The sequence below is a fragment of the Cimex lectularius genome, unplaced genomic scaffold, assembly GCF_000648675.2.
Source record: "Cimex lectularius strain Harlan isolate CLEC.00 unplaced genomic scaffold, Clec_2.1 scaffold209, whole genome shotgun sequence".
In the NCBI taxonomy this organism is placed as follows: Eukaryota; Metazoa; Arthropoda; class Insecta; order Hemiptera; family Cimicidae; genus Cimex; species Cimex lectularius.
Window position 1 is genome coordinate 539,568 of NW_019392784.1, and position 24,140 is coordinate 563,707.

The window sequence follows — 24,140 nt, forward strand, 5'->3', positions numbered from 1 at the left end:
ACTTCAGCTAAAAATACCAATTCTTTAAATCATACTCTGGACTGGTTTTAACTTCACTAGTTCATTATGAGGATTTTTTTTAGTTACTGTGTCCTATAAACTGAGAATAGTGACATTATTTAACAAATCAAAGAGATTGAATGGCAAAAAATTTTTTTTTTCATGCAAGGCCTTTGTAATAATACCTGGGTTATACATTAAGAACATACTGAATCTATGTTTACATTAAAAACAAAATTTCTTTTTGTGAGCTTTGTTTATTTTATTTGCTAGTTGGGAGTGTTTTTGTTTATTTTGATGATATAATTGGTACAATAGGAAAAGAACGACACTTGATAGAACAGAAATGTGTTTAAAAGGATAAGTTATGGCAGTACAAACACAAGCATAGGAACAGAGTGTTATGCCATCTTCCAGTAACACAAACAAGACTTGTATTCCTAAAATAAACACAGTTTTAATTACTATTTTTAATCTACTGTATATACATAGATATTTTTTACCTGACTAAACTTCTGCTGTACATGCTTGTGCAGAAACACTTTCATTAAGTGGTTCCATGTACTGCTCGGGATTTCTTATCACTTGCACGCTCTGCATATCAAGCTGTGCAACTCGGGGGTTTTCAGCCGTAGGCACAGCGGATATAACCCTAAAAACAGGAAGAAAATTTCATTACATATTTAGGAAAGGGGTAAATTAAAAAAAAAAAAAAAACCTTGTCTCCGGTATGAGGAAATTCTGCAATTCCGGTTCAGGAAGAGCATCAAAATCTTCAACTTCTACCTCAAATTCAATGTCGTCATTCTCTTCAATTCTAAGAATTTGGTATAAATAAAGATTGATAATCCAAAATTTGAAATAAAATTTAATTTTTTTATATAACAATTTACCTTCGAAGCCAAGCAAGGTCATCGTCCAATACATTATCTTCCATGCCTGGGTCAGGGCTGAAAAAATATATTGTTATCAAGATCAAGAAAATAATTTGGGTACATCAAATTAAACTAAATTTTCTTTATACTTAAACAAGGAATATGAATATGCCTACCATTCTGATGATGTTGAATCAGATTCAACTAAACTGAAATATAATTTATATTGATTAGTCATAAGGATATTATACATTTGCAAAAAAAATTTTCTTACTCTTGCTGCACATATGCACCACGTCTTCCCCTTAGTTGAGCCCTTTAGTCAATTGCAATGCGAGATTAGTTAATTGTTAATAATTGTCTAAAAACATCTACTTACATTCTTCGGAGGAATATCTCGGGTTTCGGCCTGGATCGCACCTTAGGAGGTTGATATGAATATTGGTGTAATTCAGGCCTAGGTGGACACACATCCATTTCCATTGGGGGAATTTCTCGGGGTGAGCATTCGGGTGACAATATCGAATGTTCTGCATACCTGAAACACAGTTTACATCAAATAGGATCATTACACAATTCTTATTTATTTATTTTGGGCTTAAAAGACTGTATTTATTGACTTTTTCTTTTACTTATATGAGGGAATACTTCAACCATCTTATGTTGGCTCTATTTTTTTTACAAATTGCTTGATTAGTTTATTTTAATGGTATTTTATTTTTTTAACTAAAAAATGACTTAGTTTTAATATAAGTCATCCAACACCAAAATTGATCATTAATTAGTACTATTTGTAATCATATGATTTTAATATTACAAAAAATGTGGTAACAAGTTGAGATATTTTACTAGAACAATAAAGAGTACAAACCTAGAATCCAACTGATATTGAGGTCTAGGGCTTGGAGGTCTAAACACAGGAGGTGGTGTGCGCACAGGACAGACTTCAGTTTGTGTTTGGACATTGATAACAGTTACACTTGCAGGATCAATTTCTCCTGGTCTTATTATTATCGTTTCAGGCTTTTCCCCTGTGACAAGGAGAAAAAAAATAGTGCCAAAAAACAAAGTAATTTTTATAATTTTTCATACCTGCTTTTGTAAGGCGTTCCACTTCTTCTTCCCAGTCCATTATCGCGTTGATCATTTTGGTTTCAGGAGGAATGTTATTTGGATCAGGGCATTGCGACAATGCCCACTCCAAACAAGTGTACAGCATAGTGTAACGGATATCAGTCACTACAGGGCAAGGAATCATCTTATTTATCATTCGCTGGGCCGTTTCGATTATGGGATTAACCAGTGGAGGCCGTCCGATTTGATCAAAGCACTTTCTTTCTTCATGTTCAATACTTCTTTCTTTTATTTTCTCCAAGGAACTTTTATAGGAGAAACTTTTTCCCTTTTGATTGCGTTCTGAACAAACCCTTCCTGTGGGCTGTCTACCACCTTTAGTTCTCGTTCCTCCTCGTGCCACTGGCATTCCTCTTGCTGAACTGCTGCCTCTTTTGACACCCGTCTGTGTCTTCCCTCTTGGGTGTACATTACCTTTCTTCATACTTTGTGTCTTCTGTCTGATGGGTTTTTGGCAGTTTAAGTCTTGTGATACAGTAGATTGTGTAATTTGGTAATCCTGTCTGTAATTGGAAACATTTGATTCCGAAAAATCCTTTTCTTTGTTAGACTCTAAGAGAGATCCGTAGGAGTAGTTGTGCTTCACAGCGTGCTCCCCGATTTGTTGTTCGACGTTATCAATAAATTTAAAGAACTTCTCCAATTTAGATAATGCAGCACCTTTAAGAAAACAATTAAATTACTTAAAAGTTAAAAATTAAAACAGTACATATAAGCTTTATGTGTAAAGAAAATAATAAAAATTTTATATTCATTACCTTGCCTATATTTGTGATTTTGTTATGTAGTTGTGTTAAAGCTATACAATTTTTAAATATGTAGTGTATCATGTATAAAAGTGAAACATATTTTTCATTAAAAAAATTACACATGTGTTGCAATGAAATTGCTCATGTAAAATTGTAAATCCTGATCTGTATGTACTTGCTTATTCGTATGTATATTTTTTTTTGGGGTTCCAAAAGTTTTCAGCAATATTAGACAGAAAAAGATAATCAGAGATGATCAAACAGTAGGTTGATCATATCACAGACATATTTCATAATGTTTATTTAATTTATTTTTAAAAATTGTTGACCTATTTATAATAGTCAGTTTCAAAAGGTTTTAACAGTCACGTTATTGATCAATGTAAATTTGACACACAGTAATTAAATTTTACTTTGTGTTGAATTAAGAAATAACGACCAATGATTACAATAGTCTGGTTCTGTGAACAATGGTTCTGTCCTAAATCCTGGCATAAGCCCATTGAATTTGAATTGTAAAATTGCAAAGTGATTTGACCCCTTGTTTGGACTCAACAGGTTGGTGTTAAGTACTTCTGTATCACAGGACTTACTGAACTTTTTTGCTTTTTATATTTTTGCCCTGCATGTCAATATGCCAATGAAAAAATTAAAAAAAAGAAGTTATTCCTGTTATTTAGGAGGGCTTAACGTCCAAATACCTATTGAGTCTTGTAGACATTAAAAATACATGGGTTATGCCAGATTTTGAACACAGAACCGCTAGTGGGACAGATGTGCGTCGGACGTTCTAAGCACTTATCCATTGCGGTCCATTTATCAATGTGATAACATAATACATAATTAAAAAAACTTACTAGGATGTTCATAATCTTCTCGAGTTGGCAGCAACTCATCTGGTATTGGAAGATTTTGACAGGGATCACAACTCTCTAAGATTGATGCAACATCTGGATATTCACGTTTATCTCTCTCTATAAAACATGATAAATTGTTAATATATTTTAAATAATGACATTAATTAAAACAAACCCTTGAGAATTTTTTTATTAGTGTTATTACTCTCTTATTTATGATATATTTTTAGTCAAATTAGTTACTAACTTTTTTGTTTACAATGATCTCTAGAGTCATCAGAGGTTTGCGGAACTTGACCCGTTGTTGCTATAAATAAAAGATGAAAACAATGCAAAAAATTATTAATACAATAAAAAATTTATTTCCAATTAAATTTTGTACTCATAAAAAGGAATAGATTCTTATAATATTTACAACTATATGTCGGGCAGTAAACAGTTTTTCCATATCGATTTTTGGCTGTCTTCGCCTTCGTAGGATAAGTTACACGTATAGGAGGACTTGGAGGTGCGTACAAGTCTTCTGAACTTATTGAAAAATCTGCAATAACCCGTTAATATAACTTACAGCAATTTAAAAAATATATAAATTTTTGGGGTTTATGTTACTTGTGTAAGTATAATGTCCTGTACTTGTACCGGGCATGGGTTGATAATCTTCTGCTGGCTTTCTTGGGGATTTAGGCCTATAGGTGATCGGTTCACAAGGAGGGGCTGGCTCGATAGGAGAAGCGTCCCTCCTACGAGGCGATTCACAAGTCTTTGGACTGGTGCCACCAGCCAATGAACTGTTCTGTTGATAACCCTCGGATTTATTTGGGGCGCAAGACTTCAATGTCGAAGCACCAGCTTTGGGTTTACATCCAGATTTAGGCCTCAGATAAGTCCTAGAAGAAGTCTTTGTTGTACGATGAGATGCACTTCCAGGTCTATATCTAACTGACCTTTCTATAACTGTGCTTGACGCTTTCGGATGTAGAAATTTTCCACGATAAATATTGCCTTTTGTTTGCCTATTTGCAGTACCTACTCTTGGAATCGATTTACTCTTGGTGAGCACTTTGGAACCAACACTGTATTTTTGTCTTGCCATTTTCACTCTATCTGGCCCAGTGACCGTCGAAGGAATGTCCAACACGACACCAGCCGTAGCTGGTCTGCATTGATTTTTTGAATTAAACACCATCCTTTGCTTTGTAAGTTCTTTCTTGAGTTCTACATAGAAATCATAATAATATATAGTTTTGTTTTTTTATTTAAATAATTTTAGATTTAGGCTTTAACCTGCTGCTCTTCTTTCATATTCATTTCTTCGCCTTGTTGACCTCAAATTACAAGGTGAAAAAGCTTGCTCTTTACAAAGGAAAAACATATTAGCAAAAATTCCATTTTACACATATATATTACCCCAGTTATAAATATAATATGTCAATAATATTTTTTTTAAATATCAAGCATCTCGATGTAAGTATCAATACAGGGTGTCTCTGAGCCAATATATTAGTACATAAATTTTCATTACATATAATTAACAATTTCAGTATAAACAAATTGGAACATATTTTTGTTTGATATTGGGGATTATTTTGTTGCTTATAAAGTCATCATAAAACTAAATGCAGATAATTTATATCCTAGTTTTCACATTATTAATGATTTATAATTCTGAAAAAATATGTAAAGCATAGACATCCTTTTAAAGAATATGGTCATGGTGCCATTATTGGATATGTGTGCTTTTTTGTAAACAAAATCTTAATTAAATATATAAAAAAATCTAAGACTTGCTAAATTGTAATAATGCCAAAAGAGGACTACATAGACACATTCTAAGTTTGAAACTTTCAGTACGTACTTCTTCCCTGTGTATCCCAGTCTCTGTACATTGTGCTAATTTGTTTACAAAATATATGTTCTTAATAATTGTTCTTAATTTAGGACCTGCATTCTGTTAGTGAAATCTACTGCACATAAAATTTTGAAAGTAAAGAAGCCAGAATATTTTCTACAAATAAAAAACTTAGTGTTTAAACATGTGAGGATTATAAATCTTTTAGCAGTGTTCATAAAAGCACATGTTACAAAATTTGATAACTTAATATTTTGTTTTAAAATAAATATATTCAATTGTGCGCATCAATGTCAATTCTATTAACAATTCCTATTCTTATTTGAATAATTATGTTTGGTTTCAACATATCCTCAATTAAACAGAACATATTGTAATAAAACTAGAAGTCAATCAAAGTACATTAATTAATTTATGCCAATTGTTCAGACAATAAAAGTGCAATATAATGGTTTGTTGTGGCAATATAATGTGGAAAATTAAAAGGGTTTTGTATTGTAGTTTACAACTTTTTAAGTTGAGAAAAAGCAAAACAAAATAGGAGGAAGTGGAAAGCACGTTTGAAATAGCATTTGCATTTACAAACAATTATGAGAAGGTCAGACTTGCTCAACCATATCCGCTGTGCTTTGACCAAATTTTTCACTCAATTATAACCAACTCTAACATTGCTAAGATTAATAAATTCCTGTATACTTATCTACTTTTCTTATTTGAAAATATAATTCATAAAATAAACTAATACAAGCACTTTAAAAATTAAAAATAAACTAATATCCCTAATGGTCAGTATGACTTCAAAACATTTTATCACGCATATCGTGTGATTTCTTGACAACAAAAATGTTAAATTTTCAAAATAAGAAACAATTCTCTCAATCTCTTTAAGAAATTTAGCAAATTGGCAGTATACAAAAGTAGAAAGTGGGAGTGAATTAATAGGAATAAATTTTCTGGATTGGTGTTTCCTTTATTAAGTCTCACGGCCACAGTCATTCCATTCTTTGATCTTAGCGAGGAAGGTTGGAAAGTAAGTGGGAAACTGAAACTATACTAGCTTTTATTAAAATTTCTCCTTTTTATTGGATCTTGTTTTGATCTTTGTTAATTAATTTAAAAAAAAAAACCAGTATCATTGATAGGTCAATAAGCCAAGCAGTTTTAGATAAACATTTTGATTTTTCAGCCAGTCGTTAATCATGAAGAACTCGGTGCAGTTGTTGTTCACTCTCATCATCATATCTGTAGTGTGCTCTGTTTTCGGTAAATATTAATCAACTAGGTTTTATTAATGTTAAGATGTTCACATTCTATTTTCTTGCAGCTACACACTGCTATCGGTGCATCTCATCTGGAAAAAAAGGAAATTGCTGGCAGAAGAGGCAGGACACTAGCAGAAACAGTACCTGTTCATCTGACTGGTGCCTCATCACAATTCAGAAACCAGTGTCTGGTAAGATTCGACTAATTAACGCTAAATTGACAAGTTATTGAAAAACTGTGGCAATTTTTGTAACTAAAGTATAAAAATTATAACTGATTGAAAAAAATTAGGTGGAAACACTGATGCTGTTTTAACTGGAAGGGGTTGTGCAACCCGTGCTGATATCGAAGCAGCAAAAGCGGGTTGTTCTTCAGCGCCTATGAAAGATGGAAAGACAGAGGTGAAATGCTTGTGTAAAGGTGATTATTGCAACAACGGTGAAATCACAGTCTTCAGTGGTGGAAACGATGCAAACAAATTCGTCAAAACTTGAAAACCAAGCTTGGTCTTTACAAATGTTTAATATAATCGAGCAATCTGGTTATGATATTATATATTTTACGATAAATACAGTCTTATAAAAAGCAATGTTTCTCTTCTCTAGTAGTCATCCTTTTTTTTACCCTCCGATTCTGAAATATAATATTTTCATCTTTAATAGAAAAAAACAATGGAAAAAAACTGAATTTAAGTTGTAAAATTTACATTTTTATTAAAAAGCAAAATCATAAATTTTGATAACTGAAAAATCAATAAACAGTGAAAATGCAAAAGAATGTGTGATGAGATTGATTTGGGATCAATGGAATAAGATCAAAACATTTGAATTTAATGTTTATTTAAGTTTAAATCTCTTTAAAAAAAGAGATCAGTTATTAGTCTGGCCTTTTAACCCTTTATATAACATTTTAGTGTTATATTATTATCTTTTAGACTGGATTTCTAATTGTGTGAATTTTATCATCGACGTTATCTTATTTATGATAATGAAAAGATTTACATGAACTCTTTTATGTATTATATACACTGATTATTAATTTATATAAGATCAAATCTGTACATGCACGTACATATGTATTTGCACGCACAGAGTTGAGCCTGTCATTTCATTCATTCTCAACATGCTCTAGGGTCTCAAAACTATCAGTAATATATACAATAAAACAACTCTGCTCAAGCACAGTTTTCATATCATGTGGCATTCCTACGGGCTCTTTATATGGAGCATTGAAGCTGTCAATTAAGTCAGCAACCTTTCTCTACATGCTGGACACACATTAACTTCGATACAAAAGTAGGTGTCCGTATGTCAACCTCACATGGCCTTTCTTTAACTGGGGAGGATGACCCTTCTTCTATGAGTCAGAGCCTCCGAGGGCTGCAATGCTCTTGATACATGAGAGCTTCTCTGCCGATCTGACCCACCCATGGCGCCACTTTCTTCTAATCATGTTTTTTTTTTTTAAATTGCATTTATATTTGAATTCACTATTTCAAATAATAAAAAATATTACAGTTCTTAAATACCTATTCAATCCAATTTGTAAAAGAAACAGTCTTGTCCTCTTTGACTACAATAAAGTAAACTGATGAGTATTAAATGGAAATGAACAAATGAGAGAAAAAAAGAAGAGAATCTCAGCATCAAAAGTAAAACAATTCCTGCCTTACAAGAGGGGCTTTAAGTCAATGTACTTAAGACTGATGATGGTTGTTGGGAAAAAAACATGATTGTGCGATATCTAAACCCACAAGAAAAGAGACAAACCCAGTCCACTTTTTTTTTCAAATTAATCTCAATTAAAATTCTAAGGGCTTTGCAAAGAACTGTTGGCCTTCAAATACAAGAGTCAACCTGCAATGACTCACCACTAGCACCCAAATACGGCTATTAAAAATAGTCAAAGATGAAACTTCCTGTGGCAGTCTTCCATGGCTGAAGCTTTGTGTGTAATGAATTATTATTTAGAGATTGTGAGATGTGGTCTGGTGTGATGTAGGCTTAGAAAACATTTTGAATTTAATGAATTATAATTTATGAGGTTGCTGAACCAAGCCTTTTATGAGATATTGCATCGCCTGTTTTCTACCTACACAATTGGTGAACACTAATTAATTTCCCTCCCTTTATGCTTTCTCTCTGGAGAAGGGTAGCGCTACAATTTGAAAGTAGGTTTGTTTGGATTACCTTGGAGAATTCACAAATGCAGATTTGGCCTGCAGTACAATGCAAAATTGTAGGACTATAGAAAAGTAATTTTATCTTTATGTCTCGGTCCGCCTATCCATGCTGGGTTGATCTATCAGATGCGTTTTAGCATTTCACCATCTTTAGAGGTTTGTCCAGCAAGGATAAACAGTCCAACTACAGGTTCATCACCCTGCAGACTATAAGAGAAAATCTCAACTATAAAAAAGTGCTCAAATTCAATAAAAAATTACAAACTTCCAACAGCATGGACATCAAATAGGATTATTCCATAATAGGGTTCGATTGAAATAAAAGTAACACAATAGAAATAATTTAGGTGAAATGAGTACATCAATTAATTTGTTGAAAAACTATGGTTCTACTCATAGTAGTTTTTTCACAGTAACCCAGATTTGAGAACTAAACGTTCATTGTCAGACTGATATCCACAAGTACCTCTTTTGTACATAAAGATGTACTTGTTCATTTCAGTCTGGTGAAGAGCATTTAGTGCTAAATATTTGGATTATTATGAGAGAAAAAAAACTGAGTAGAACAATCATTTTTCATCCAATCAATAGTAAATATTCTTATTTGAATGTAGATCAATGTAATAATTAATATAATTTTGTAATGAAAATAATCAGTGATATTATAAACAAAAGACACTTTTAAACAAATTTATTTGTGTAGTAAATACAAAATGGTAAGAAATGGAACATGTATTGTGTATTATCTTGTGTGTCACATGTAGTATGCTCAAGTAGGTTTGTTTTTCTTCTTTAGAGATCTGCTGTTTTTTTCGGATGAAGCCTTTTCTGAACCTTTACCTAATTGTTTGTCATACTTTTCACACGGCCCGTCAACTTTGTACCAGTTGCACCAGCCGCCTTCCTTGTCTGGTGGTAAGTCTGCACAAAAGTCGTCCCATTTGACTTTGGGCTTTATCTCTTCTTCTACAGAATAGCCTTTTTGCCTTTCTAAGTTTAATCTAAAGGCCGAAACCTGGAAATGGTGGTATGAGAGCATTGAGAAAGAAAAAAGTCGTTTTTCTGCAGTTTATAATTTACCAAAGGCAGTCTTGCATTCAGACCCTCTGGAGGGCGGGAAATCAACCAGACTTTATCTACTAATCCAGCTTTTGTTGATGTTGCATTTCTAATTGCCAAGCAAATTAACAAAGTTTAAAACTGTTTAATATGTACAAAAAATATTTTAAAAAATGGGTGGAATGAGAGCGTTGAGTAAGAAAAAAGTCATTATTCTGCAGTTTATAATTTACCAAGGTATAAAGGAATAAATAAAAACGAACAAAAATATAAAGTATATTGTATTTACAATGAATAATGTTTTTATTATTACCTATGTTAATATGATCAATATATAATACAAATAAACAAGGCTTGACACTTTACCTGTCCTCACATGAACCTTCGACAAAGCTGATAATCATATCTCTTGTGCTACCCATTTTGCTCACAATAGATTATTGCACGGCTAGACCATTTCAAACGTGTACGTAAATAATAGTGTTATGCTTGTATAAATGTTGATACATGAATTTCAAATCAAAGAATTTGAACAGACAACAGCTGTACAATTTATAAAAGAAAATTTACTTTTGAATTAATTTTTTTTTTTTTTTAACAACAAAGAAAAATAAATATGTCATTAACATTTATGTACAAAAATTAAAAAAAATGGGTTACTTTTTGAAATTAATCGAGTAACCGCCCGAATTTGGGTCTTGAACCATTTGAAAGTTGTTTGTTGAAAGGCCGAATGGTTTTAGAATTATGTTTCCCAGGTCCTTTAATTTTCCTTTAAAAAAAGTCAAAATTATTGTTTAAATTAATATATTGCATAAATCAACTGTATTTACCTAACATTTCAGTTTTGAGTTTTTCATTCCTCTCATTGATAATAGGTGGTAGCCTCTACAATAATTAATAATTAATAAATGGCTTAATTATCTAAATATATTCAACTTTCACATACAAAATTTCCTTCTAAGGCATCTTTATTGGTAGGATCAAACTCAAGGATCTTTTTGTAGTCTGCTAACGCCTCATCTAGTTTATCACTCTCCTCATATAACTGAGCTCTTCTTAAATATGCTTTTAAATAATGATCATCTAACTCTAAAGCTTTGCTACAGTCTTCTATCGCAGATTCAGTTAGGCCCTATTAAATATTTAATATAAAAAACAGAGAAATCTATATATTTTGTTTTTGTTTTGGGCAAAGAATTACCAATTTAACTTTTGCAGCAGCTCTATTTGCATAGAGTACTGATCTGTCTTTTGAAATACTGTATGGACATGTTCGCAAAGCTAGTGTGTATGTCAGAGCAGCTTCCTTGAATTCTTTAGCTTTGAATTGATCGTTCCCCTTCAATTTTAATGCTTCTGCCTCCTTTTTATATTTCTGAAAACAAAATTGGGGGGAAAAAAAAGTAACACAATGAAAAAATGTGTCATAATATGCTGGAAAATTAAAAGGAAATTGAAACAGTTTCTCTAAACAACCATGTATCCAATTGTCAGTACTGAAGTCAATGCCTTCTAAGGAATATTTTCATGGTTAACACAGTTTTATTCTCTAATTGTACGTTGTAAATGATCAGTAAAAGACAATTTTGACAACAGATTGACCCTAGGTATCATGTTATCAAGTACCTGGGAAGTTGATACACACTTCCTTGTGTATCACCTTAATGGATAAATCACTAGCATAGAAAGAATTTGTACATCTGTTGACTATAATAAAGTGTGTAGTATTTAATGCCCTTAATTAATGATTATTTAGAGATCGTGAATACGGTTTGGTGTGGTGAAGGTTTAGAAAACCATTTTCTTTATTGTGCCAACGTTTCGATCTTTATCAAGATCATCTTCAGGTCTCAAAGTGTGTGTTTTTTATGTAGATGTGTCACTGTTGTGTGTTGTGTTGAGAGTGTTAGTGTAAAATGGAACATATATATTACAAATCTCTCACACTTTATATTGGGTACACCAACAACCTGGTGAAGGCAACAGAAATGCAGTACTTACAACAGTCCACCTCCCAACCTTCGATGGCGAATTGACCAAGTGGCCGACATATAGGGATACTTTTAACATTCTCATACAAACGAACCCCGAATTGTCAAGAATTCAAAAATATCATTATCTATGGTCCTTTCTACAAGGCTCCGCATTACAGGCGATTTCCTTAATACTGCTAACGGAGGTAGAATATCCGCAGTCATGGTCAACCTTTTTGAAATGGTACAACCTAAACCAACAAGCAACTAATCTCACCCGAATTTTCAATTACCGATCTGTAATGAAAGACAATTTGAACTCCATGCACCAGATAATGGAAGAGGTTTTGGAGAGCGTCACCTCATTTAGAAATGAAGTTGGAAGACGAAGGAGAATTCATCCTTCTCACCTTAATCTTCAGATTATTAATGCCGTCATTGCGCCAACATTTCAAGGCAAGCAGAGGGCGTCCAAGCACCATTCCCACTCTTTCAGAACTCATAGAATTTATCCATCAGCATAACACTTGAAAAATGAACAATACACATCGCCTGTGAATTTTGGTTTGACGAAGGGTCGGATGTTGCTCTGCCCAAATGCCCATAGTGTAGTCAAATCTACTTATTGTTCAAGCGCTCCCAATTTAACCATTGCAGCGCGGCTACTGACTTTTCATCCCTGAAATCACGAGGAAGAATATGTTTTAACTGCATGTCCGCCACACACTTAACTTCTTCATGCAACTCTCACCGTGGTTGTTGTATATGTGGAAAATGACATCACAGGCTCCTTCATTTTGACAAAAATCATCCTCTTCAACCCCATAAAATACCGCAGAGTAATAATATAAAACAGGTTGAAGCGGATAAATCCATTTTATCAATGCCACAAGCGACACATCAGGCTCTCAACTGCTATAGAAAGCTGGCTGAATGTGCTTTTGCTTTGCTACTACTGCAAATGCAAACATTCATGATAAGAACGGGAAATGGCGTTCAAATGGTCATTGATGTGGTTCAACACAACACACAACAGTGACATATCTGAACAGAAAACACACCCTTTGAGCCCTGAATATGATCTCAATAAAGATCGAAACAGTGGCACGATAAAGAAATTTTTTTTCTAAACCTACATCACACCAGACCGCATCTCAGGACCTCTAAATAATGATAATAAAGTTTTAGCGCTATTGGAGGCTTCTCTTTAAAGTTTATATGAAAATCTCTTCAAAATTCATTACTATTAATTTAATTTTAAAGAAGAATTGTACAAACCTGCCTGTCATCTTCGGAATATTTTGTGTCTTTTTTCTTCAGTTCGTCTTCATCGATCAGGTCGTCGTCTTTGGGTTTCCCCTGGGTCTCGGGTTCTCGAGTGTCTTGAGGTTCGTCTGCCTGGGCCCCTTCGGCCAGGGTGCAATCCGCCTCGAGATCTTTGGTCAGCTCTTCGGCAATCTCCTCGCTCGTCGGGATCCTGTCTCCCTCTTTCAAAATCTCTTCCAAACTTGTTGGCATCTTGAGTTTCTCCCTTTTAGGCACGTTTTTTCATAACTCGTAGTCTTGAACCGGGTCCGATTAATTTCTGAAACTATAAACTAGCAAATGTAGCCGAAATCAGCAAGTTTGCACGGTCGGGAGGTTTCGTTGTATGTCATATCGCATACGGGTTCTAGCCCTTTACAAACCGGAGAGGAGCAGTTTCATTTTCCCCACAATTTACAAAAAAGTATACCCCAAAAATAATAATAATACAATAATTAATATAAAGTTTTAGTAGGTTAAATAAATTCTGATGTATCATTGTGTATTATATAAAAAGTAAATTTTTTGGTACTTCGCTACGAGCGATTACAGTGAAATTTTATGTTAGTTTCAAGGCAATGCCCGATATTATTGTAGAATTAATTTATTACAAAAACTTTGTTCATTAAAAATACAATTTTTGTTTTGTCTAATTAGATTACATCATCTTAGATTTGAAAATGCAATAAATGACTCCTCGTTGTTTTGTAAATTTATATCAATGGACGTTTTCATCTTTTTAATATTAAATATAGTTATAATTTTTTTAAAGCATGAATCAGTATATTTAACATGAAATTACAATGGTTAAACAAGGCTAAAAAAAAGATTTTCTTGTAGTGCGAACTGAGCGATTTTTTTTCTCTCTCATTTGATATCACTTCTTATCAATGTTGATCTGGATTCTGAAGGGCGACTTTTGAAATTTCAACATCCCTCGTCCTGGGTCGAGGCAGGGTATGTTCGCCCGAAGGATCATCGAGTCTCCTGGGATCTGCCTCAGGAGGTACAAACATGCTGTTCCTGAGAAGATGAAGGAAATCGCCTCCGGCCCTGGCCTGGAAGAATTCATCAAAGGGGAAGTCGAAGAAAAAGACTGGAGTTCATATAAAGGTAGGGGAAAAAATTCTTTATTAACTTATCAGTAGACATCTGTAATTCTCTTAGTTACTAGTTTTATTCTTTAAAAATTTTCAAAAGGTAAATTGAAAAGAGAGAAGGGCGAAAAGGACAGGCTGAGGCTTCCACCATGGTTGAAGAAGGAGATACCGATGGGTGTGAACTTCTCCAGGATCAAGGAACAGCTACGAGGCCTCAATCTACATACGGTCTGTGAAGAAGCAAGATGCCCCAATATCGGGGAATGTTGGGGCGGAGGAGAACATGGCACTGCTACGGCAACGATCATGGTTCTTGGAGATACATGCACCAGAGGTTGTAGGTTTTGTTCTGTCAAAACGGCTAAAAATCCACCACTGCCTGATCCGAAGGAACCTGAGAACACTGCCTCTGCCATATCATCTTGGGGCCTGGATTACATCGTGATCACTTCTGTCGACAGGGATGACCTTCCAGATGGAGGGGCGAACCATTTTGCTGAAACCGTCAGGCAGATAAAGAAAAAGAATTCAAAAATCATGGTCGAATGTCTCGTTCCGGATTTCAGAGGTGATCAAAACTGCGTGAAAATCATCGTCGATTCTGGATTAGATGTATTCGCACATAATATCGAAACTGTCGAATCTCTCACTCCTTTCGTACGAGACCCGCGTGCTAAATATAGACAAACCCTTTCTGTCCTTAATTCCGCGAAAGAGTTCAAACCAGACCTGATAACCAAATCTTCAATAATGCTGGGACTCGGAGAGACAGATGAAGAAGTTCAGCGTACTATGAAAGATTTGAGGGCTGCAGGCGTCGACTGCGTTACTCTAGGACAGTATATGCAGCCCACAAAACGCCACTTAAAAGTTGTTGAGTACGTTACTCCAGAAAAGTTTAAAAAATGGGAAAACGAAGGTAGCAAACTTGGGTTTTTGTATACAGCAAGTGGACCATTAGTCAGAAGTTCTTACAAAGCCGGTGAATTTTTTATAGCTAATATAATCAAAGCTCGAAATAAAAACTAATATCCATTTTTATTGTTTAGTTTTCTATTGTTACTGTTGAAATGAATTAAATAAATATATTAGTAGTTTTTGTTTATTTTACCATTTCAAACAAACCCTTTAAATCTAGAAAAGAATAACTTTGACACATCATATGCTGATTTATGCTTAAGCATAAATTAAAAGTATGTGTCATATGGGCAATGTTCTTCCAAGTTTTTGGAAAATGTGTACATATAAGAATAAATTATTGTTTTATAAAATATTAGTCTCCAGCTATTGTAACTACTGTATATTTGTTCGAGGAAAAAGAAAACTGAAAATATGGCAAATGGAGGGAAAATTCAAAAGGTTGTAGGTTGAGATAAGGAGTTGGTATTCGAATGGATCGAAGTCACGATAGCTCAAGTGGTCAGAGCGGCGTATTAGCCAAAGGTTGTAGGTTCGAATCCATCTCATGACACTAGCTTTTCCATCTCAACCAAGCCCTTATATAAAAAATATAATTAATTTAAAAAAAAAATTTTATTCAACATTTTCACAATCTACAAAACAATTCTTTCAAATAGAAGAAGAAATTAACTGAAATCTAACAAGGTTAATATAAACATAGCAACTATTATGAAACATTGCATTCAGTACATATATATTTAACAATATATTTTTAAACTGAGAATTAATTCATACACCACCTGACCCGTAAGTTTCATCCCAGATAATATACTGTGTTAAATCTTTGGATGAAACGCTCGATCTCACACGTTTTAAAGCAGCTTTGAAATCGTCCACATGTACAGGTCTGACCTTTGAACAGAACATTGTCAGTCTTATTTCAGTTTTGATAATAAGCCTAGTACCTGTTCTGCTGATATGTTGAACATCATTGTTGGTCCTATTGCTCTAATTGGACCAAGACAAGCCTCTTGGCATACATTTTTGACATCGGCGCCCGAATAGCCGTCAGTGAGTGTAGCGATCTCCATTATGGCGTCTTCTGTTAAGCTGTTCCTTTCGTTTTTCATCAAATTGGACACAAGTTGTTTCCTGGCCTGTAAAAAGAAAAAAAAATGTTGAGAACCCATTTCTATTATTTCATATAGACACTTACTTCCAAATCAGGTAGTGGGATGTAAAGCCGCTTCACCAATCGTCTTCTTGCGGCCTCATCAAGCTCTTGAGGCCTATTTGTAGCACCAATAACCAAAATTCTATCCTCTTCACCAGTTGTGGCACCATCCTTTAATTATTATTATTTGTTTAAATTAAATTTGAAATAATTCAAGTCATAAGGAAACTCACAAGCTGTACTAAAAATTCAGTTTTAATTCTTCGAGAGCTTTCATGTTCACTATCGCTACGTTGGCTCAATAATGAATCAATTTCATCGATGAAGACCACAGAAGGTTGGTGAACTCTGTGATAAAAAATCTTTTAGTTTTAAGAAATATAAAAACGTTTCTTTCACAGCATACAGTACATTTAGCTAGATTATTTATTATTTTTAGATTAATCCATATTTGCTTAGTGGGCATAATTGATCATATTAATTATTCTGATTAATTAGTATTAGTTTTTATACCTAAAGCCTGGTACGCACTGGAATTCTTTGTTCGGACTCTTTGCCGCGGAGATGCGTCGGGTATTCATTTTCTTGCATCCGAGACATTCCGTGACAATGAATCTTGAATCTGGTGTGTTGCATTTTAGTATATTTTGAATCCCATCTTAAATGGGATTCTTTATTCAATGTTGTGCAACATTGATTCAATGCTGACACAATTTCCGGAGCAACAATATTGCGGGGTAAAGAGTCTGGGACATCTATCCGAAAATCTCTAAATTTTTTTCTGTGAAACAATGTCTCCTCTCATCAAAATATGTTTCAATTTAGAAAATGATCGTTCACTTCTCATAAGAGGGCAATTTTTGTAACAACTTAGTAATTTTTTGGTCTTTTCCACCTGAGAAAATAAACATTTCTGTTCAAACTATCATTAAATTTTTTGAGAATTTTGTATTCAGGATTTTTTCTAAAAATTATTTGAATTTATAATGAATTATAATTCCTTTCTCGCTTTTAATTTTAACCTTCTCCAATGATTTTCCAAAATCTTTCACGATTTTTATTTGGTGGCTTACAGTAAGATTTCTCTCCTTGAGTTTTTTAACGGCAATTGGAAAATGTCCTATATGTGAGTTGTGACCGTATAAAAGTCAGACAAAATTGATTTTATGTCAAAGGTTGTGCAATGTCATCAATCTGGAATATCAATTCTTTAAATTTTAAAAATTGTCGCAGCAGAATAAACGGCTTCCAGCCAAGTTCCCTAGTGTGTAATTAAATTTTCAGGAGAAAGTTGACAGTCCATATTGGTTTTGTATTAACAGCTCAATGAGGAGCTTTACGTTTTTTTGTTTTGTTTGTTTGCCATTATTGAGCCGGTTGTGAACTTGAGGGAATATTTTGCAAATTCAGTCCATGGGCCATGCAAGGCCTGAACCATTTACTGGTAGAATGCGTGTAAATATTGTTTTTTTTTTATCATATAAGGAGCTGTGTTATTAAAAGTAAAATTCGGTATTGATTGCATCTGGGACAGAGGTTGTTAAAGTGTCATTTGTTTTTTCAAAAATTTCAGATTGCTTAACGGTTTGGCATTGTTTTAGGATCAAGGATGTTGATTGCTAAGGAGCAAATGTTTATACCACGAGCGATCATGTTTCATCAACCATTATATAAATTAAATTATTCAACATTTTTCTTGATTTTGACAACTGTCGAACTGAAACAACTGAAATATACTCCTAATTACATTGTTCTAAGTGAACTCTCTTCTGCAATATTTTTCCAAAAAATCCTTGAAAGGCCTGAAATTATCTTTGCTCAAAGGGATGTTTGAAGCTACCATGGAATGATAAAAATCTGTTAAACATTCTTTCTGATTATTTTTCGATAATAACTTATGGACAGAAGACTGCTTGTTTTTTTTTTTTAAATTAGTAACGCCAAGTGAGAACCTAGTTTACAAATGAACACAATTCTGTAATTTTATATCAAAAAATATAAAAGTAATAAGACTAGTGGTACAGCAAACATCAATTTAAGATTTTCTTCCATTTTATTTTATTTTGCTATTTTAGAAGATTTATTATGTACATCCAGATTTTGGTGTTTTTTTTCATTAAATAAACGTATGGATGCTTGTGTTAGATGCAAAATTTAACTGAAATATAATGAAGTTCATAGGACTATGAAATAGAGGAGTTTGTTTAAAGCAATAGATTCACTGAATTTTGATGGGCAATTTTTTTTTTTTAATTCCCAATCTAACTGGAAATAGATAAATAACTGATTTTGCGATGTTCCGAGCAGCTTAAAAAAATATGCAATTGCACAGGAGTCCACGCTCTAGACATAAGGGATGTCTGATAATTATAAGTGTCCATTTGAGAAAGTTTTACTGTACATTTAAACTAAAGAGTTCACAAATAATTTAAATAGTAACCTTGCTACGGCGAACAGTGCTCTGACCATTTTTTCACCTTCTCCTATCCATTTTGATGTCAGGGAAGAAGCACTAATACTGAAAAATGTAGAATTTGACTGGGAGGCAATACATTTACCTATTATTTAAAACAAAATTAAAAATAAAATATATGATTTTTTGTTAAAGAACACTTTAAATACCGATCAGAGTTTTTCCAGTTCCCGGAGGGCCAAATAAAAGAATGCCCTTTGGAGGCCGTCTCAGGCCTGTGAAAATATCTGGCCGCAACATAGGCCAGACGACAATTTCCTATTAAAATTAAAAAAAAAAAATTACTTATTAGTGATAACAAAAATTTCCTCTCTTACTATACCTGAATAGTAGATTTTGCAAAATGAAGTCCTGCAATATCGTCCCAGCCAATCTTTGTTCCTTGATCCATGATTTCATTTCTTATAAGCTCTACCATCCGTGGTTCAATGTTTTTCAATCTTTCATCTACCTCTTCCTGGCTCTGGCTATCTTCAGATTGTGAGCTGTCATTTCTGTTACCTGTTTCCTCTCTGAAAACAGAAAAAATATCTCATTATAAAACATTCTCACTTTATTGATGAAATAAATCTGGAAAATAAAAAATATTTCTTTACCGGTTTGAATTTTTAAATGGAGGAACAAATTCTTTTCTAATTGGTCTCTTGCCTCCCAAAGTCTTCTTACCAGGGTTAACAGGTTGGTAACTTGTCCTATCTTCATTTTGCTGATGATTTCCACTTTTCTTTTGATTTTCCAGCAGCTTAAATTTCAAGATATTAAATAATAATTAATCTCGTATGTTGTGCTAAATACTTACCAACTGTTCTCTGGCAGTCATGAAACAATCTTCAACATTCATAGTAGGGGTTTCTTCCGGACTGTGATTACCCCTCTTTCTATATCTCCCACCAGTACGAGCAAAGTATTTTCTTGATGTACGGACATCATCAAAATCATCATCAATGGCTGTTCTCGTCCTTCCATACACCTGTAAAGGCGATGATGAAAATCTCCATCGAATGTTTAAGAATAATTATTTACTTTTTTCGTTTGACTGCTTGTCCTCCCGTTATCAAATCTGTTTGGATTTTCTAATTCATTGCTGCCACTCATAGACCTCCCTTTAAAATACTTCGATATATCTAAAAATAAGATATCCGTGATCAAGTATTGACTTACAAACAAGCTTATTATCACCTTGATTTTGCCTGCCAAATTGTTTTTGATTATGATTAACAGACTCTTGCCCATACAAAGAATATAATTTGGGCTGTTTTGGGACAAATCCAGTTTCACTTGAACCTGGAATTATTTAGCTTTGGTTAGTTTTACAGTTTCTTATTTATCCAAAACAAATTACTAAGGAATTTATGAAGCACAATCATTTGTGTGAAATATTGTCGAACCTTCGAGTGCCATGGACAACAGTCCAAACAATGACCTTTTAATAATTTTTTTTTAATAATCAAGAGGTTCTTGAGTTTGGTATGTTATTTTCAATTGTTCTCAAATTAAACAAGAATTTAATAAAACTAAAACACATATGGAGAAAAAATACAAATAGATTACTTTTTTGAGTGGAGAAATATTCTTCATTATTCTTAGGCTTCCATTCAGCCAATGGAGTGGTAGAAAAGGATTTCTTGAGTTTAGATTCAGACGGTGTGAAATTTGCACATCCCTCATCTTTTTTGTTGTAACATTCTCCAGGAAGAGGCACCAACAAATCTTCAAGTTTGGGCCTGTTTAATTTTAGAGAGCTTTTCCATGATGAACTATCTGTTATAAAAAGAATAAAGATCAGATTTTTTTGTTGTTGAAAAATATAATATATAACCAACAAGTAAGCTTAAAATATTTGTCACAGATTATTAAAATCTTTAAATTATTATTTAGAGATTTGATTTACTACCTTCTTATTCTTAAAGTTTTAAAATATAATTGAAAATGTATGACAGCAAAAACTGATTTCAAAAATGATGGATAATGTTTAGAATTTTTTTTGTGCCTTATATTTATATGGATTGTTTAATACCATCAACTTATTTGATAAGAAAGAAAAAAAATGTTTATAAAGGTTATAGTGATTTGATTTATTGAAATTACCGATCTTCAGATTAGCAACAAGGCCGAGTGTTGCATGAGCAAAATTATTAATTCCATTCCTGTCATCAATTAGGTCACAGTAATCTCTCAGGTCTTCTTCCAAAATCTGACAACTTGTCACATTCGAATGGCTAAAATATTCGATAAAGACTATAAAAATTACAACTTTATATTCAATTATAAAAACTGTATTGCTTGTCTCTGATAATCCTGGTTCACCTATTCTCACTGGTTCAGCATGGATGATCAGAGATGATCAAGCTACAAATTCACCACCTCTCAGACAACACTATAATGCTTATATTTATATGTAACGATTAAGTTTTAGGAGTTCCTGATACAATTATTTCTTGATATTATTTAATTTATTTTAAAAATGCAATCAGGGATGAGGCCAATCAGAAAATATACAGTTCTTTAGTTGAGTATTCGAGGAATACATCTCCTTCATCAGGATATATATATANATATATATATAATATGTAACAATATGAACATCTATTCATAATTTTAAGACCTATGGTTTCAAGTAAATAAAATAAAATATTGATCACATATAGAACCAGATTGATCATGACCAATGCATTCTATCCTTAGTATTTACTGGTCTCCTGGATAGGTGACACTACCTTATTTACTTACAAAGGTCCTTCATGTGGCCCTTATTTCTCTCTAACAGAAGTCTAGAATGGTTCCTATACAAGAATTGCTGTGCGGCCTGCAAGTTGTGACGTCCATGCTTGTTTGTAAATTAATACAGTACTAATAAACACATGTCCCCCAGGCAAAAACGTTTGATGTATCCTACATAAGAGACATATTGTCTCCTTATAGAGAGCGTACACCACTTAATTTAACAGCTTGAACCTATAGTTTCTGGGTGCCATTTTGGTTTTAAAAGGATATAAGGACCATTTATTTTATAAGATATATTGTTTTTTCGTGTGTACGAAAGTATGGTGTGATGCAGTCAATGGCAGCAAATAATATTCAAGTTGTATTGAGTTCTATTCTGCCCAACCATTCTGAATAATCATCACAGCCTAGTTTTGTTGGGCAGGTGGTCTGAGCCCAGGCTTCCAAAACCAACATAGAAGATTCTCATGAGCTGCCATTGAATTTTATTAATTTTTAAGCTATCATTAATCCCATCAAACTTCCATGTGTAATTATTTATGCCATAATTGTCTGTCAGAAGCATTTTGCTATTTTCTGTTGCTGAAAGTCTTGTGAGATTTTTTATTGAGGTCTGCAAGGTGGTTGGCTTGTATTTTGGACATTTTATATCATCCTGCCCTGTTCGTTCCATCAAATGGTTTTCAGCATTTTGTTTTCTTGAACGGTGGATGAGTTTCTGATTAACATAACAAAACAGTTATCCCATGTCCAGTAACTGGCATAGATTTTTCTGTGGTTGAGATTCTCTGGGGACCACCTATTGATCATGCTCTAGATACACAAGTGTCTTGGATGATCCAGTCCACTGATGCTGCCGCCTTTTCATTATCATATTCTTTAGCATAAGAGGACAGGTATGATAGTAAGGTCTGGAGGGGTGGGCCATCTTGGCTTTTGCCTCCTCATTCACATGTTTGTCATCATCCAGCCTTGTACTCTGTATTGGATAGACTTCCTGCAAGAGACAGGTCTCTCCATCTGAAACTTGAAAAGTTTCAAAATCTCTTCACTACTGATTTTTACATGGTATTGTTTTTATTTACTTATTTATATGTCCATCTAAATATTTCTATGGAATATCTAAATAAGCCATTCTTTATTACCTTATTTTTATCTGTTTTTCTAGCTTAATACAGTGAACGTGATCCTTACTCTTGCCTATGCTTACTGGTCTGAGCATTTTCTTTTATGATTTAAACCCAAGGTGAATCTTTCTTCAAATTTCTCTCTCTTTGGCTTTATGTCTGGTGCCCAAGTTAACTAACTAAATTTTTCTCTAATCTATTTCAGGTCATTCCTGAAAATTACTACTGTTTTTCTGAGATCAGTCAGTTAAAAAGAAAGGATGAATCCTCTCAGGAATGCCCAACTCCAAGGCCATACCAGATCAGAATGCATACAGCTTGGCCAACACACTGCAAATATGGAGGTAGAGTCCGTCGAATTCAGCACACCTTCTCCGGTCTTAGACCCGTATGCGAAGATGATTCGAGAACTGGCATACCTTGACCTAAATTCGAGGAATTTAGTGAAGTAGAGATATGGCAGCGATCGATTTGGACAGGGTCCCCAGATCATCTCAGATGGCTTGTCAAAATTGAACAATTTTGACATGTAACTGGGCCAACCATGGTGTACAGTTCAGTGTTGAAGAGATTGAATATACTTAGTGTAGAAGGGTTGTGATGGGTTTCATAATTCTTGGATATCTTAGAACAGAATAACCATTGCTTACCTTACCAAGACAACCATGAGTGGTTAGAAGCGTACCTACACCTTCACACATCTCTAGGCGACACAAGATCTTCACGTCGAACAACTGATTAACAATTTTTAAACCTAATGCCCTTTCTTATCAAGGGTGGTTTTTCAGATTTTCAGAGATAAACGGAAATACCGAGCCATTTAAAATTTATGCTGCTCGTCTGTACATTTTTTTTCATATTTACCTTTCGTAAGAGAAGTACTGTTTAATGAAAATGTGACGACGTTTCAGATCGGATGCACCGAAAGGATCTTCAGGTGGTATTTTGGAATTGACGTTCTGAAACTCCTGAAGAAGTTGGGAATAATCACTATGACGCATTTTCGTGAGGCAAAATATGAACTTTTTATTCTGTCATTTGTACTGTCGGAATCAATTTCTAAAAGACAACACAACGAATTCCCATATCACGAAACTTATCAGTCCCGCAATGGATTTGCCGCCACTTTACCCTAAAGATTCATACAGACATCGATATGTGTATATATTTTTGTTTTAACTATTATAAAATATATTCCCATTACTTTTTAAATTTATAAAAAAACCACTGACCTTTAAATAGCCTCATAAATTTAAAAAACGACATTAAGCGAATTATAATTGTAAGATCATGTTATGGAAGAGGACAAGAGGAGGGAAAAGAGGCGCCCCTCCGAAACATTAGAAGAGAACCGGCGGCAACACTGGGACGGTTGGCAACGCTGAGGGGTTGG

At 33.7% G+C, this 24,140-nt stretch overlaps 5 protein-coding genes across 5 annotated transcripts; 2 read left to right on the plus strand and 3 right to left on the minus strand.

Moving 5' to 3' along the window:
* Window positions 1-237: 237 nt before the first annotated feature.
* Window positions 238-5,687, minus strand: LOC106669923. Its single transcript, XM_014399805.1, has 16 exons — window positions 5,471-5,687; window positions 4,900-4,968; window positions 4,560-4,830; window positions 4,225-4,502; window positions 4,031-4,156; window positions 3,863-3,922; window positions 3,616-3,732; window positions 1,968-2,669; window positions 1,747-1,906; window positions 1,255-1,413; window positions 1,150-1,191; window positions 1,052-1,084; window positions 894-950; window positions 719-817; window positions 504-652; window positions 238-440 (listed from the first exon to the last, which is right to left on the minus strand). The coding sequence occupies exons 1-15, from the start codon at window positions 5,499-5,501 to the stop codon at window positions 508-510; spliced, it is 2,349 nt and encodes a 782-aa protein (XP_014255291.1). The 5' UTR covers window positions 5,502-5,687; the 3' UTR covers window positions 238-440; window positions 504-507.
* A 715-nt stretch (window positions 5,688-6,402) lies between these two features.
* LOC106666776 lies at window positions 6,403-7,316 on the plus strand. Its single transcript, XM_014394210.2, has 4 exons — window positions 6,403-6,494; window positions 6,651-6,727; window positions 6,789-6,917; window positions 7,019-7,316. Exons 2-4 carry the CDS (start codon window positions 6,664-6,666, stop codon window positions 7,219-7,221), a joined length of 396 nt encoding a protein of 131 aa, XP_014249696.1. The 5' UTR covers window positions 6,403-6,494; window positions 6,651-6,663; the 3' UTR covers window positions 7,222-7,316.
* Window positions 7,317-9,571: 2,255 nt separating this feature from the next.
* LOC106670409 (tetratricopeptide repeat protein 1) lies at window positions 9,572-13,609 on the minus strand. The gene is made up of 7 exons (XM_014400713.2): window positions 13,223-13,609; window positions 11,173-11,346; window positions 10,918-11,103; window positions 10,802-10,856; window positions 10,335-10,740; window positions 9,990-10,077; window positions 9,572-9,924 (listed from the first exon to the last, which is right to left on the minus strand). Exons 1-5 carry the CDS (start codon window positions 13,460-13,462, stop codon window positions 10,625-10,627), a joined length of 771 nt encoding a protein of 256 aa, XP_014256199.1. The 5' UTR covers window positions 13,463-13,609; the 3' UTR covers window positions 9,572-9,924; window positions 9,990-10,077; window positions 10,335-10,624.
* A 349-nt stretch (window positions 13,610-13,958) lies between these two features.
* LOC106670561 (lipoyl synthase, mitochondrial) lies at window positions 13,959-15,390 on the plus strand. The gene is made up of 2 exons (XM_014401029.2): window positions 13,959-14,362; window positions 14,450-15,390. The coding sequence occupies exons 1-2, from the start codon at window positions 14,209-14,211 to the stop codon at window positions 15,376-15,378; spliced, it is 1,083 nt and encodes a 360-aa protein (XP_014256515.1). The 5' UTR covers window positions 13,959-14,208; the 3' UTR covers window positions 15,379-15,390.
* Window positions 15,391-15,863: 473 nt separating this feature from the next.
* Window positions 15,864-23,883, minus strand: LOC106670430 (fidgetin-like protein 1). The gene is made up of 14 exons (XM_024227826.1): window positions 23,612-23,883; window positions 20,985-21,115; window positions 20,448-20,657; window positions 20,076-20,180; window positions 19,920-20,020; window positions 19,696-19,866; window positions 19,493-19,638; window positions 19,219-19,408; window positions 19,046-19,154; window positions 18,864-18,981; window positions 16,657-16,771; window positions 16,466-16,594; window positions 16,215-16,406; window positions 15,864-16,161 (listed from the first exon to the last, which is right to left on the minus strand). The coding sequence occupies exons 1-14, from the start codon at window positions 23,746-23,748 to the stop codon at window positions 16,039-16,041; spliced, it is 1,977 nt and encodes a 658-aa protein (XP_024083594.1). The 5' UTR covers window positions 23,749-23,883; the 3' UTR covers window positions 15,864-16,038.
* Between the last annotated feature and the right edge of the window lie 257 nt (window positions 23,884-24,140).